The sequence below is a fragment of the Notechis scutatus genome, chromosome 2 (genome assembly GCF_049901735.1).
Source record: "Notechis scutatus isolate UNSWTSFEM ecotype Mainland chromosome 2, rNotScu1.2, whole genome shotgun sequence".
Classification (NCBI taxonomy): Eukaryota; Metazoa; Chordata; class Lepidosauria; order Squamata; family Elapidae; genus Notechis; species Notechis scutatus.
Window position 1 is genome coordinate 113,620,148 of NC_142010.1, and position 16,203 is coordinate 113,636,350.

The 16,203-nt window shown below is 42.3% G+C and overlaps 1 protein-coding gene across 1 annotated transcript in view; it reads left to right on the forward strand.

The window, feature by feature from the left end:
* The first annotated feature begins 9,202 nt into the window (after positions 1 to 9,202).
* Positions 9,203 to 16,203, forward strand: part of LOC148132194 (voltage-dependent T-type calcium channel subunit alpha-1G-like) — a 42,114-nt gene continuing 35,113 nt past the window's right edge. The window contains exon 1 of the mRNA XM_087955886.1: positions 9,203 to 9,857. Within this exon, the coding sequence (XP_087812012.1) occupies positions 9,511 to 9,857 (347 nt within the window). The 5' untranslated portion in view covers positions 9,203 to 9,510. The remainder of the gene's footprint in view (positions 9,858 to 16,203) is intronic.

The window sequence follows — 16,203 nt, forward strand, 5'->3', positions numbered from 1 at the left end:
TCTTAATTCAATTGCATATCTTTTTCTAATTTTTAAAATCTTTCTAATCAATGTTTTTATACTTTCGTCTGTCCTGTTTACAATTTCATATCATCTTTTCTCATAAAACAAATTTCCCCCTGTAATTACTAGACTGGAGTGTAACACCTTTATATCTTTTTTCAAGTCTTATTTAAAAATGTAAGTTACATCTTTACAGTTATAACATTCATTTTCTAACCTCTATTTTACAACACATACCTATTTTCAATCGAATTCTGCTTGGTACATTCCCTTAAAATACACACTAAATTCGTAAAAGAAAAAAGTATGTATGTATATATATCTGTGTATATATGTATAACAATAGTAAATGGAATAATTATTCTATTCAAGTACAGCTCTGCCATTAATATTAATAACAATCTTTTACATTTCTATTTCTTTTAACAAACATTACCTAGTAATATCAGTTGTCTTTCACTTTAAACATCTATATTTCATATTTTACTTATCACTGTCTTTAAATAAAAAACCAAACAATAGTTATTAATAGTCATCAATAAAGTTATTATTCTTATTCAAGTTCATCTTAGCAACTGATAAAAATCTTCCATGTTTCTTTTCAGTTTTTTTAAAATGTTCTTTTTAAATCATTGAGAGCCTTATTCTCTATACAAACAAATATTCCACTACACATCAATAGAATTTTTTTTCTATCACTTTAATCATCTAACATATTATATAACAATGCTATCCCATGCACTCTTGCAGAATCCTCTCCTTAAGTTAAATTTTAACCATTGTCTCTGTGTCTTTTAAATAGGTTTATACCTTTAATTCTTGTACGTTTTTCCTGTACCTCTATATCTTGTTTTTGTCTTTTGTAGCTTCTTTTCCTTTCCCTCTTCCCTCTCTTCTTCTTCCTCCCCTTTTTATTCCCTTTTCTATCTGATTCTCCCTTCTGTGATCCTCCCTTCTGCTTCTTCCTGATATTATGATTACTTTTCAAATTACTCTTTTTTTTGGTTGTTGCTTCAGTGCTTAAGTTTTTAACTCCCTTTCCCCCCCTTTCCCTTTTTTACCCCGTTTAAAATTGCTTGGTCATTAAAGATGGCTTCTTCATTGTCAAGCCCTTCTTGTTCTGCCAGCGTTTCTTGTTGTTTTTCATAGTTCAAGATCTCCATTTCTAAAAATTGAAATATGAAGCCAAAAGATCCTCTTCCGTCTTGTGCTTCTTCTTTTTGTTCTTTAAGTCTCATTTTTAACTCTTCAAGGAGTGATGCCATTTTTAAAAATTTTAAACAACCCCCAATTGATTTTATTTTATTTCATTAGGATCCTCCATCCAAAGTTCCATGAATCATCCAATAATCCAAAGCTGTTTTTTGCTTCTTTTCTCACTTTCTCTTTCCAGGGGCTTTGTTCTCTTGTAACAAAGTTTCAGCTACAATGTATCTTTTGCAAGCCTTGTTAAAATTCCACTATTAATTTTTTTTAAAATTCCAGGTGGTCTCCTCCATTTGGCTGGATCTTCTTTTGTTGCCCTGCACAGGAGAACGGAGCTGGAAAGCAGGCTTGTGGGGTGGGGAGGGAATAGGATTTTGCAATATCCTTCCCCTGCCACACCCACCAAGCCATACCATTCCCACCAAGCCATACCCACAAAACTGGTAGTAAAATTTTTTGAACCCCACCACTGTTGGAAACCACTCTTGGTTCCCAAGCCTCCTTGCTTACTGAAATCAAAACACTGCATACTTACCTAAGTCAAATTAAGCATGGATTCTAACTGGGAAATGCCCAAATTGGACATAATGGTGAAGGAATAGCAATCGTGCCTTTACTGCATTATGCAACTTCACTGAGAAGGGCCAATATTTGAGAACCCAGTTAGCAGCTCAGGACCTAGGGTGCAAATATTTTCAACATAAATATGAAGATTTTGTTGGAACTCCATGCAAGTTCCCTGTAATTCCATCACTTTGCTTTTCTTGGCAAGGCTGCACAAGTGGTTTGTCATCACCTTCTGGGAGATTTTTTCCCCAATTTCTCCAGCTAGCCCACAACCCTTGGATTCCCAAGTGGTCTTCCAATCAAACACTAAATAGGGCCAGCCTTGCTTAGCTTGTGAAATCAGCCAAGGTTGGCTAGGCGCTGAAATGTAAATGACACAGAAAACTCTTGTATTACCTTGGCTATTTGGAAAATTTTAAATAAAGGCAATTTTCTTGCCCAACAAGCTATTTGGGAAAATGAAAGTGAAGAGCTCTCAATTGATAAAGGTTCTTTAAATCAGACATAGTTTTTTTGGGGAGGCCAATTAAACAGAACCAGTTTCCTTTAATCAGAATTTCTTTCCACTTAAGGAAACAAAAGTAGTTTTGTGACATTATTAAAAGAACGCGCACTCATCTGATTGCTAAGGCTGGGTATTAATGAACACAAATGAAACCAGAACTCAATTGCAATTTAGAGACCCGAAGTCAATAATTACACCAGGAAAAACAGGAGTTTAATAGATAGAAGCAATTGCTGGCCAACCAAAGACTTAAAGTTAAACTCCTCATAATTGTGCTGTTAATTCAAAAACATGGCTTTTTGGGGGGGCTGGGATGGCACTATCACTATGATGGATTAGTATTACAATATAGCACTGTGTCTTACAACTTCCTCAAAGGAGGGCTGAGGTAGGGTGGATGAAAAACTCATTGAAACAGGAGTGGATCTCTTGCCTGTGATCTCTGATCCAACCAGGAACCCCAAGACTAAACCTGCTCCTTTCACCTTTTTCAGAACTTGCAATGCACCCAATTCCTCATCCCCAACATAAAAGAAACATCACTGTGAAGTGGTTCGCTGATGGACAGCATAGCAGAAAAGGGCAAGAACTCAAAACAAGTTTCTACTTACATTGGTTCTAAGAAGAAAATGTTCCTTTCATATTAACAAACCTCATATTTGGCTGAAAAGTCTTGCCTATCCCTGCTCAAAACCTTTGGGCAGTTAAATGTTGTGTAAATAATATCTTATACATCCCTAACAGAGTAAAACAATCTGATGCAGCTTGCTCATTCAAACTTTTGAACCTTAGTCTGACTTTTGATTATTCACAATGTGTCCAGTTCTGGATTTATGGGGCTGCCTCTGCTGTTTAAATCCTAGAGTAAATTTCTGTGTTTTCAGCTTTGTTTGGCAGACAAGAGTGTGTTCTATTAAAGAGGATGTTTTTTATCCTGCAGAGAAAGGGTTTTTCTAAAACCTAGTGCTTCTTACAATAAGTCTCTACTATCTCAGTCAGAACCAGCTCCTGCTTTTAACGCAGGAACTCAAGACTTTGCATAGCATGGTCTGAGCAAATAATTGTGCCTGTGCTCATTTCCAGCAAACCCTTTTTGTTACTGGTGTAAAATCAACAAGCAATCTATTAATTTGCAAATGCAGCAGCAAAAGTCTAGGAGAACTAAAAAGACAGCATATTTATACCATTAATAGTTATATGAATGAGTATTAAAAATAAAAAAGCTAGCACACTGTTGAGCAACATCTATCTATATCAGGGGTGTCAAACTTGCGTCATCACAGCGTTGTCACGTGACGTATTGGGACTTCTTTTCCCTTCACTAAATCGGGCAGGGGCGGGGCCAGCATGTGACGTATCCAGCCCACAGGCTGCGAGTTTGACAACCCTGATCTATATGAATCCCAGCCACCCCTGTCAAAGTTCATTTTTATTTTCCATCACTTTAGAATAACTTATTTTTGTTTCCCTTCCTCTTCATTCTACAATGAAAAATATTGCTTTTTCATTCCCCCCCTTGCAATTTTCTAAAGAAAGTGAACTTACATTTAACTTAGAAAGACATATGAGTATTTCTTTTTAAAACAATTAAACAGCCCCCACCTCTGGTGATTAAACTAAAAAGGAAAAACATTTGTCCTATTGTATTCTCTGGTTTAGTACAACATGCATTTAAAAAAAAAAACTTCCTTACTCATTTATTCCACAGAATATTTTGTCTGCATATAATTTCTTCTGAAGTTGCAATGTGTTTTTCCTGATGTAAATATCGCTCCCTTTCAAAAATGTCTACATTCTACATGTATTCTAATAGAGCATATTGCAAAAGATGTAATATGTGTATTTTTCCAAAAAGCATGGAGCGGTGAAGCAGTGATTTTTAACCACTATTAGTATTGATCATATTTCACATAACATGCATACATTTTCTACCTTTTGATGTTACTTTATCATAAATATTTATGGAAGAGCAAAGCAGATCCCATATGTGACCTACAGAAACCACAGTCCTGAGAACAGCAGGAATGTGAGGGGATCTAAATCCCTGTAACATTTCAGGAGTCCCCAACCTCTGGTCCTAGAGGGCCCATGTGAAATTAAGTACACAAATGTTCTTCCCATTCTCCGTAGAAGGATTGCCATTGGAACGGTGGGAGGGCCTGTCCATTCATAAAAAGACCTCCTTGCGAGACATAACCAGTTACAAAACTGCCAAATGGATTGCTTGCCTCTCCTTCCTTTGTCTTCTGCTCCCCCCCGCCCCCCGAAGCTACTTCTCAGTCCCCCTGCTTAATTTTGTCCTCTTCTATGCAGGAAGGCACACGTCTATAATGAGAGCCTTGGGGGACAAGAGGGAATTTTGGAAATGAAATGAAGCTGGTGCTTTGTTCCGCAGTCTGCCAATTTCCCTGTTTAAATTAAGAGGCAGTGGGTTTTTTGGAAATACAAAGTTGCATTATTGTATTCACATCCCGCCTTTATTTTGTACATACAGTCCAAGGTGACATACATTATTTTCCTGCCTCTTGTTTTCTGCACTCTTGGAAGTGGGTCAGACTAACCCAAAGTCACCTAACCAGCTTTTCACAATCTCAGTTTTGTAAGCCCACACCTTAACTACCACACCAAACTGGGTCTCAGATGAGACTAGAAACTTGGCAGATTCCAAGTAAGAGGCTCATATCAGAACTCCCAAACAGCCAGTGAAAAGTTTCCTTCAATAAGCAGATGAGACAGTTTTCTGCAACTCCACTTGACTGAATAGATTACCCTTTATTGTCCCTTTCTTGCCCGTCTATTCAGAAAGAACAAAACACCAGCTGGGTGATCTGCTTATTACTTTGGACTTGATTCTCTAAATCTCCCCAGATTGGATATATTTTTTAAAAGCAATTCTCTTGTTCTGAGCCTTTAAATATCTATTTTTTTCTTGCTATTCCTTTTTAGAGAACCTCCCCCTTTCTGTTCATCACTTAATCCCACCCCCCATCCAGTCCTCTTTTAGCCACAGAATGAAACAATTAAGACTAAAAGCAACAAAACAGGGAAAGGAGGCATTGCTGAATCAAAACAAGCAACAAGATTTTGGCTTTCTCAAACTTTGCTATTCTTTTCTCCCACCAATTACAACGTATCCCTACTTAATTAATACATCTGATATTTTACATTTTCCCATATCTTTCCTTCAAGATCCCAGGATCATAGATGAAATACTTGTAAGATGAACCTTGGTAGAAGGCAGTACCTGGCTGATCGCGACTGATCTTGTAAGCCATACAGGATTATCCCTGGTTAATATTTGGATGGAAGACAACTACAACTTGGAGGCTATAGGCTAGACAGGGAAGTTGGGGGAGAAAAAAAAATTCTGGAGGGTTTTGAAATTGGAACACCACGCTAATCCCCTAACTTTGTCAATAAAACTATAGTCACCAGGAATCCAGCTCCATTGAAAGTATTTATGTTATATTGGAGACAACTAGCCATCCCCACAGTTATATATGAAGCAGATACCCAGTAATATACAAGTTACTTCACTGTTGTGGATTGCAGGTAAACCTCCTTTTGTTGTCATTCTTAATAGGAAAAAAAACATCAGCATACAATCTGGTTGAGATTCTAATATCAAGCTTACTCTTTAGCTTGCTATAAACTGCTCAAACCAAGCTAAGACATGGACATTGAACTGGTCTGTCCTAGAGGAGATCAACCCTGACTGCTCTTTAGAAGGCCAGATCCTGAAGATGAAACTCAAATACTTTGGCCACCTAAGGAGAAGGAAGGATTCACTGGAGAAGAGCCTAATGCTGGGAATGATTGAGGGCAATAGAAGGAGGGGACAGCAGAGAATGAGGTGGCTGGATGGAGTCACTGAAGCAGTGAGCGTGAGCTTAAATGGACTCCAGAAGATGGTAGAGGACAGGAAGGCCTGGAGGAGTGTTGTCCATGGGGTCACGATGGGTCGGACACAACTTCGAAACTAACAACAACAACAACAACAAACCAAAAAAAAAAAGAAAGAAGGCTGTAAATGCACTCTAATTCTTAGGTCCCTCAGGTGGTGGGTGTCCCCAGCAATAGCCAGGGGGACATTGTTCAAGGAGCCCAGCCACCTGACCTTGACCTCAGATGTCAGCCTGTTTGGATGGGGAGCCCATCTCCAGCAACAGTTAAGCTTGGCCAATAGCATCATCACCTGTCAAGCTAAAGTAGCTCGAAATGTCTTGGATGTAATTACCAAGAATAATCACCTATCACTTTAGGGCAGGAGTCCCCAAAATTGGCAACTTTAAGACTTGTGGACTTCAACTCCCAGAATTCCTCAGCCAGCTGGCTGAGGAATTCTGGGAGTTGAAGTCCACAAGTCTTAAAATTGCCAAGTTTGGAGACCTCTGCTTTAGGGCATCAAAAAATTGCAATGACCTTTATGTGGGCAATGAACTGCCACACATAACCTATCATATCATGGATTGCCAGTCTCTGTCTCTCTCCTCACCCCACCCCACACAATTGCAGGAAGTATACTAGTAAAATTAGAAGCACTAGAGCTAGCTGCACAAATCCGCAAATCCACAAAACAGCACAAAGAGATGCAAAAGTCGATACTTTAACTATGGCTTATTGCCTAGTGGTAATTGGGATTTTTGCAACATGGACGGGGCAACTTAAAGGAAAATAACAGGCACCCAAGTTTTTTACTGATCTCTTTGAATGATATACATGCATCAGACAACTGTGGCAAAATAGACAAGGGAAGAAACAACCAACACTGGATGCTGTTCTGACCAAAATGCCTGCCTGCCATTTTGCATGTATTGTATAAAACTGCAGGGACTTGTCCAGGCAGTCTCTTGACAATCAGACACGACTGAACAAGGAAAAAGTTGATGTGCAAATTTACTCCCTTGAGCACAAGGAACAAATTACTGGCTTTGAGGTACACTATATATAGTCTCAGCTGATTTTTCTTAACTACAAGTGTTTGCAGCTGAACTGGCTAGCCCCAGAATGCTTGAGTGTGCACTAAATTGTGTGAATTAACAACTTATATATGCATCTAAGAAAGAGAAGGCTGGAGCCGTTGGCACTAGACTGGAAAAAAAACAAAACACCACACACATTCAAACTCAGATTTCCCCAGAATTTTATTGTATGCCCGTTATCATTAGGTAAAGTTATTTTGCATGCTTCAGTTTCCCCGTGACAGCTTCAGATTCATAACGGTGCTTTTTTTTTTTTTTTTTTTGGTGCTGCTGCTGTATTATCTCTTCCCTGCTGCCTTGATCTTGCTGTTCCATCTTTACTGAATAAGGCTTCCGCTGCAGAAAGGAGAAATATGGTGTAGAAAGGGGAATCCTGGAGCTACTTCTTCAACCGTTTCTGTTCCCTCCAGCAGGTGCTTTTTCAACGCTGCCTATTGCATCGCCGGGAGCCCCAGTTTCCAGGCGTCGCTGGTTCCGTTTCTTTGACCGCCGCCGGGGCGACTCGCTCTCCGCCTAAGCAGCACAAGCGGCTAAGCGCGTCCAAGCCAGGAGGAAATGTTTTCCCCTCAGGGCATAACGGGTCACGACCCCATTGCTTCCGAAAGGATGGCCAACCTCCAGAGGGGTTAGCTGCTTCTCCTTCGTCCGGCAGAGCCAAAGTGTGTGTGGGTGGGAAATCCCGCATCCTTTCCTCAAATTGGGAACGAATCCCGATCCGCCAGACGAGAGAGGGCTATTGCTCCCAATTGCTGGCCAGAACGCCTTTCTTTCTGGCCGCTTTGGGCAGCCGGCCAGGGTCTCTCTCTTCTCGTCAGGTCTTGGATTAGTCTGTGAGGGACGGAGAACCGGGGGTGGGAAAAGGCGCGCAACTCTTCTATATATCGCGCTTGTTTGGACGGGGCTCCGGCCCGCTTTTCCTTCTTCCGCCGGCTTCTTTCGGCTTCCTCAGCCGGCTTTTGGGCGCGCTCAAGCTTCCCCGGATCCTTCTTGGCTCCTCTCAGCAAAAACGCGCCTCGAAAGCCCTGGAAGCGCGGCTGTCCTCGTTTGCTTCGTTTTTGAAGAGGGCTGTGACCCTCTTTCTCCCGCCTCCGCTCCGTACGGGGGTGGGCGGCGGCGGGAAAAGCCGTCCCGATGCGAGACATCAAAGAGCATCGAAGTCCCTCCACGAGTGAACTTGGCAAGCGGCGGCGAGCGCTTCAGGCGGGACCCGCCGTCGTCCCCCTCTTATTTTAAAGGCCGATCCGCGCGCGGGGGGTGGGGGTGGGTGGGGTGAGTGGGGTGGGCCGCCCCCTCTTGCCCCACTGGCTCTTCACGGCCCCACACGGGCTCGAGGCAGAGGGGGGGGGGGTTTCGAAACTGTGGCGGATTCCAGCGGTGGGTCTCCTCGCCCTCGTCCTCCCGCGGCCGAAGGGGCGGAGCCGCGAGGCTCAAAGGCGACCGCCGATTGGCGGGCGGCACAGCTCCGAGGTGGAGCTCCGGCTTGAAGTTGGAGTGAGAGGGATCCAGCTGTGAGGTGCGCTGAGCTTTCCGCTCGGGTCTCCCGGCCGACCGAGGTGGCGGCGGCGGCGAGGAGGCGGCGTAGCGTCGGTTCTGCAGCTTCGGTTCCGCTGGCTTTGCCTTCTCTCTACCCCACCCCGCCTCCGGTAATTCCCTTGGCCGGGAGGAGCTCAACCCCCCGGGGGAGCCGCCGGGAACCTCCTTTTCTCTGCTTCCTCTGCCCGGACTCTGATAGGACGCAGAAGAATGAGGCTGAAGCCAGGAGGCAGCGGAGCCTCGAAACCCTGTCGGACTTGAAAAGGGCAGCGCCTTCCCCCACCCACCCACCCGCCGCCCCCAACCCAAAAGCGAGGACCTTCTCCTTGCGGGCGCTGCAGCTGGTAGAGACCGTCACATTTCTGACTGCTTTGCTCATCAGGGGCACCCAGACCACCGCACCTCCTCCTCCTCCTCGGATTCGCCACTCCCGGCTGGTTCGGGATCTGGGAGGGGAAAAAAAGACGGCAAAGTGACGAGAAGCACCCAGTCGGTTCCGACTGGATCCCAATGGGGCGAGAAGAACGGAGGCAGCTGCCCGGCTGGGAGCGGACGACGCCCGGCCGGTTTTGAAGTCCGCTTCTTTCCCCCCACCTCCCCCGGTTCCCCTGCTCCGCCCATGGCCAGCGGGGTTTGACGCCTGACTAGCGCTCCCGCTTCCCTCAGCATCTTTCCTTCTGCCACTTGCTCGGAGCGGGGTTTGCTGGCCGGAGGATGGACGAGGATGTTCCGAGAGGAGCCGAGGAGCAGGATCCCGAGGAGGATCCCCACTCCAAAACCTTCGTCCGTCTTAACGATCTCTCCGGAGATGGAGATCGCTCGGGTTCCGGGGACAAAGAGAAGGATCCGGGCAGTGGGGACTCGGACGGGGAAGCGCTCCCTTATCCCGCCCTGGCCCCGACCGTCTTCTTCTACCTGAGCCAGCACAGTCGCCCGAGGAGCTGGTGCCTGAAGATGGTGTGCAACCCATATCCTTTTCCCAAGCAAGCAGCCGGCCTGACAGGGGTAAGGGCTGGGGCTGCCAAGGGGCACCCTCTCCCAAGGTATACGGTACCGCCAAGGTAAGTCAGCGAAGTTCCTGGTCCCGCCGGCCCTCGGAACTGGGTCTCCGCGGAAGGGGTGGTTCGCGCCAGCAACCCCCAAGGTTCTCCTGATGGATGCATCCCTCTCTCCCTCTCTGTGTTATTAGGGAATTTACGCGAGAAAGATCCGGGACAGCCCAGGTAGGCTTTGTGCTGGTCCCCGGGACGCCAATCCGAGGAGGTTGGGCAGCCTGGGCCCGCAAGGCGCCCCGCTTGCAGTTGCCAAACTTTGAGAAAGCCCTGTTTTCTAGCAGACTTGTGTGTGTGTGTGTGTCTTTGTGCGCGCGCTCTTGTTTGCTTGCACACGCCTGTGTGTGTTGCATCAGTGGCAAGATCTCCGCCGCTGTGTCTCTCCCGGACGCCTGTCTCCAATTCGTTCCTTGGAAGTTCTTCCAAAAATCTGTGGAAGGGGTTTCTCAATGTTTCCTGCTCTACTAGGCAGGGATTTCTCTCTCGGGTTGAAGTCATAACATAAAATTCCAAAAAAACACAAGAAAATGGAAACAATATGTAACTCTCTGTCTCTCTCCCTTTATATGTGGAAAGAAGAACTGCGGGAAGAAAACAAGAGCAGGTCTCTTGGTGCGCTTTCCCTCCGAGGCAGATTTGCTGGATTCCCTCTTGCATCGCCTCCTCGCCACCCTTTCTCTCTCTCTCAGCCTTTAGCCGAGGTAGGGAAGAGAGAAAAGGTGAACGGTCCTGCAATGATTCAATCATAAAATTCAGGCACCGGATTCCTCTCTTCAGCAAGATGGGTTTAATGATGGTGGGAGCCGTGCCAGTTCTAAAAACTTCCTCCCCCTTCCTTTAAAAAATGATTTTGTTTGGGTGTGTGGATTATGGTTGAGATAATGTTACAATTCTCCAAAGCAGTCCCGGTTAAGCTCTGCTCGGGAAAGCCTTTGGCATAGAAAAGAGCAATGCATCAATTTATTTATACCTGCACATTACATCCCTCCCCCAACCCCATCCACTCTCTGCCCGGATCTGAAATGTATTAAAGTTAGTGTTCTCCAGACATTTTTTCCGCTTTTTATACTTAAGCTGTAGCTAGAGGTAGGCGAACCGTACATACAATCTTTCCATCTTTCTTTCTCCCAACAATGCAGCCTGAGTGGAGCTAAAAAGTAGGAGAGAAAAGGAGGGAGACCTGGAATACATAAAGGAGTTTCAGAAAGATCTCTTCCACTGCGGCGCCAAGGGGGAATGCTCTTCTGTTTCAAAATATAATTACAGCATTTGCATGACAAAAAAGAAAGTCTTTCTGGCAAATATGTACACAAAGCTGTTCCTAGCAGTGACTCTTTTCACAGGCATGCTATATATTATAAGATATGATTACAATTTAAGAACAGAGAGACATGGAAGCTCTGAAAGGCGGAAAGCTGTTTGAAATGTAGTGTTACATCTGTTATTACAAGAGGGGAGGAGGAGGAGGAGGAAACCAATTAGATGGGAAGAAAGACGTTTTCCTATTATAGCTTGATTTTCTTCCTACATAAGTCCAACTGAGATGAACAGGAAAGCTATACTAAAGTTCCCATTTATTTGGTAGGAGCTTGGCTGGAGTGTGTCCATAGTTTGTGTAGTTCAAATACAATAAAGCTGCAGAAATGAAGCCTAAATATTAATTCACAAAAAATAAAGAGACTGGTATAGTACTGTAGCTTGCTCAGCCTTTTGTGGCCTAAGAATCAGCAGGGCCTGTCTGTATTCCTAGGGTTTCCTCTCTCCTCTTTCTTTTCTTTTTATTTATAAACAGTCTAGACATAGAGAAAATAATCCTACAGGACAACTCCGCCATTTTGCCCAGCAAGAGAAATTCAGATACATCAAAATCTAGTCACAGTTTTTGAATTAAAATCTTTTTGAAATATTTTGATGGCTATGATTTCTTTGAAAGACTCTTGAAGACTGTGGTTGTAAGACAGCTGACTGTAGCCTGGTTCCTCGCTTAGAAACTATAAAGAGAGGCAATTGAATTCAGTTTTATTGCATATTAAAAGATAATCCATATTGTGCCACATACCAGATGTATCAAAGAGTTAAGTAAGTTTGGACATGGGATAAATATATGATGTAGACAAGGTGGATAGGATTAAGTCCACTCCCCGATTATGAATTTAATGCTAGAAGACTAGAAAATAGATAGTAACATTCTTCTGATCTTCAGGTGATTTAACTGATTTATCACAGATGTAAACAAGAACCATGCTATTAAATAGGATATCTGATGTGAACCTTTATTTGAGCCAAATGTGCTGGTGTTTTCTCAAATGTATGGAACATCATATTTGAACACGAGAGATTCACTCTGATCAAGTGAAGAAAAGCAATTCTTCAGTAATGATCAATCACAACAAGGGAAATACAATTAAGATGAAATTAATCTCCAGATCAATCATTATAATTGGAAGTTGAGTTTCATACTGTATCTTTTCTTTAGGAACTTCATTACTTAGGTCAGGTGGGGAAGAATTTTTGTTCCAGGTGAGTTTTATTTGTTGTACTGTATGCAAATACTTTAAAGGACAGTAGGAACATATAAAGTATTCCATACTGTGCATATTGGTAGCAGAAAATGAAATTATGGATCACAAAACTTTGCTAGTCCATCTCCCATTGCATGACTTGTTCAAATCCAATTGATCTGGAGGTGGACCTACAGGAAAATATGCTTTTTAAATTAAAACGGATCTTTGCGCAAGTTCCAGTATGGCCATTCCAAACATCAAGGTTACATGTTTTATCTGGGTTCTACATTTTGCATTCTAACCGGGTCAGTTTTCTGTGGAGGGATAGGTGAGACGTGTTTTATGAAGCATGTCTGTCTGTAACTATTTTATTCTGATCCAAAATAAAACCTAACTTGAGGAAAAATCCCAAAATTCTGGTGGAATTTGGGCTTCTTAATGACAGGCAGCTGCTCCGGTCTTCACTTTCAGTCTTTTACAGAATTTCTGAATTTACAGAATTTCTGAAGAAGCAGCTCTAGGCGCACATCTATAAAACTGTATTGAGGTAAAACTATCCGAGGTATATTTTTTCCACCAATCCTCTTTATGTTTTCAATGAATGATATATGGTATCTAGGACAGTTCAACTCAACTGTCATTTTAGAGGGAAAACCCAGGAGCAGCTTTCTCTCATCGTAGTTCTAAAATTATAATAATAGCAAGCAAAGTTAACAACTTGCTGACTTTTAACACTGCCCCAAATGAATTGCCAAAGGTCACAACTTCACACTGCCAAGTTGTACGACCACCCCTTTAATAAAGAGTGAGCAAGCCTGGCTGATTTCATTTGAATGTGATGTATGATAGTGAGTCAAGGACTGAGGGCTCATGTGCTTGAGATATTGGGGGGGGGGCGGATTTTGGGGGAGAGTGTATGTTTTTTGGTTTATAACCCCAGCAAAAACTAATGTGTGCTGAAACCCTAATGCTAAAACAATCCCCAAATATGCTTTTGCAGCCTTGGAAAGTTCTAAAATATTGTTTTTAAAAACATATATTTTGGGCTAACCCCATCAACAGTCTCATGGTCTCACTGTCTCGGAAATTGATCCAAACAACTCTTCTCAGAAGTTCATATTTTTCAGCCTTCTCTTGTTAATAATCAACTTTACAGCTTGGGGTGGCAGCAGTTTTATTACTGGGCACTGTAATTAGTCTGTACTCCCAGAAAGGTCTTTTGGCATTTTTTAAAAAAAAGGCATATTTGAATCTCAGCATTTTCATATGCTTTCATTGAAAAAAAATCTTTATGTATCCTGTTAATATTCCTGGGTTTACTTTTTCTTTCACTTTTTCACTTCGTTAATATTTTGTTCTCTTTCTTCATTTTTTTTGGCCTGTAAGTTGAACAGTTGTTATGATCCTAAAAACAAAATTATTATTTTTTAATTCTTTAGGATTCATGTCTATGCTAGATCCTTTATGTTACCATGTTCCAAGAAAAATTCAGCAGCACAGTTTGTTTCCAGGGTGTTGCTAAATCGATGATAAATTGACGATTGAAATGTTAGGTCTTGAAAATACTAATGTATATAGCCTGATTGAACTGTAGAGTTATACGTGCTTTGCAGTATCATCAGTGTACTTTTATAATCTCTCTAAAATGGGAATAATAACTGCCATCACAGTTTCCTATGTCATTCAGTACATCAAAGCATGAAAAATATCACATATATGGTAAACAAAATTCTGGGATGCATCACTAGAGGGGTCACCAGCAAGAAAAAGGAGGTCTTAATCCCACTATATAGGGCTTCAGCCAGACCTATTTGGAATACTGTGTCCAATTCTGGAGACCTCACTTAAAAAAAGATGCTGATAAGATGGAACGAGTCCAGAAATGGGCAACAAGAATGGTTCAAGGTCTAAGGGATAAAACATATCAAAAGACATTGGAAGAACTGAATATGCACAGCCTGGAGAACAGAAGGGAAAGGGAGGACATGTCTGAAATATTTAAATGTATTAAGGATGTGAATAAGGTTCTAGAAGGCAGTATGTTCAATATTATGCACAAACCAAGAACATAGGGGCATCATCTCAAACTGACAGGAAAGAAGTTCAAAAGTAATGTTAGAAAGTATTGTCTATGGAGATTATCAGTCATCCAGGTCATGGTTGTCCCAAAGGTGCTTTTTCAAGAGGCAACTGGACTTCCTTGTTCAACTGGACTTTCGTCTTCAAAGAAAACAAGTATTATTTCATAGAAAGAATAGTGGAAGCTTGGAACCAGCTTCCAGTGGAGGTGGTGGGGTCAATCATCAGGAACTGAGTTTAAACATGTTTGGAATAAACACATGTCCATCATCTGACAAATATTACAAAAATAAAAATAAATAAATTAAAAAAGAAAACAAAAAACAAATAAACTTAAAGGGCAGACTCAGTGGACCGCTAGCTTTTTTTTTCTTGCCATCAGATTTCTATGTTGTAAGCCGGCATATAAAATTTCTACATAAAAGGAAATAGAAAGCAAAGCTGATAATATGGGAATGATGCGACAGATAAAGCCAGTCTCGTGATGAGGTAGTGTGATTATTACATCTAGAAGGATATCTGATGTTAGTTGTCTTCCCACTTATAATCCATAAGCGTGTTTACTCAAAAATAAGCTATGCCGGACTTACAAACAGGACTGACATCCAAGTTCACTTATTTAGGATTAGGCTGTAAGCCCGGGTGACATTTGTAAATTGACTTGGTTTGCTAAGTCACACAAAGCTTTTTCTTCTTGAAGCCCATCACCGGATTGCTCAGGTCAGGATAATGCTTTCTTAAGTAATGTGACCCTAAAAACAAATCAACAAGGCAAAACCAATAGCCTTTCTGTCTTTGGGGAATGCATATTATTCAAAAAGACTCCCACTGGGCACCTGCAGGCATTGGTTCAAAGCAAGGCAGTTACTAATCACAGGCTGGCAAGCCAGAGACAAAGTAAAGAGTAGGGGAATCATTGGGCCATGCTGAGCAGAAGATGTGGGGAAGCAGAAGTTGTTTGCAGCAACATCAAAGAAAATTAAAAAGTATAATGCACGCTTTGCCTTGTGAAGAGCAAGGGGACTGTTCTTTTTCTTCTTGGAGTATTGATCAGAGCTTGCAGAAAAGATTTAAATAAATGCCATTAAATCAGTTGGCATCCCACTTCCTTTTGGAAGTATATGACTCCTTTTCATTTTAATTAGTGTTTGCTGCTGGGAGCTTGGATGTTTGCTTGTTTATGGCTTTCCCTGCCACCTCATTAGTTTACTTGTTTTAAAAAGTATCTTGCTGCATACCAATATTGAAAGTTCGTGTGAATGAATGTATCAAATCCTAATTTGGATGCAGTCAGGTTAGCTTCAGTTTTCCATCTATTTGGCAGTTCTAAGAGGAGGAGGTGGGCTAGATTTCAGGTGATTTGTGACCGAAACACCCTCCAATCCACCATTGTTGAGAAAAGACGAAGACATCAGCATTATAGAGTCACCTTACAGGGTGACATAAAAATTTAATAAATAAAATAAAATCATAAAAGTAGATAGTGGAAGCCTTGTTTTTGTCCTTTAGGAAAAGTTATCTAAAGCAGGGGTGTCCAACCTTGGCAAGACTTGTGGACTTCAACTCCCAGAATTCCCCAGCCAGCCATACTGAAAATCTAAAGCAGGGGTGTCCAACCTTGGCAACTTTAAGACTTGTGGACTTCAACTCCCAGAATTCCTCAGCCAGCAAAGCTGAGGAATTCTGGGAGTTGAAGTCCACAAGTCTTAAAGTTGCCAAGGTTGGACACCCCTGATCTAAAGCAAAAGGTATTTTATAATCCCACACAAGTG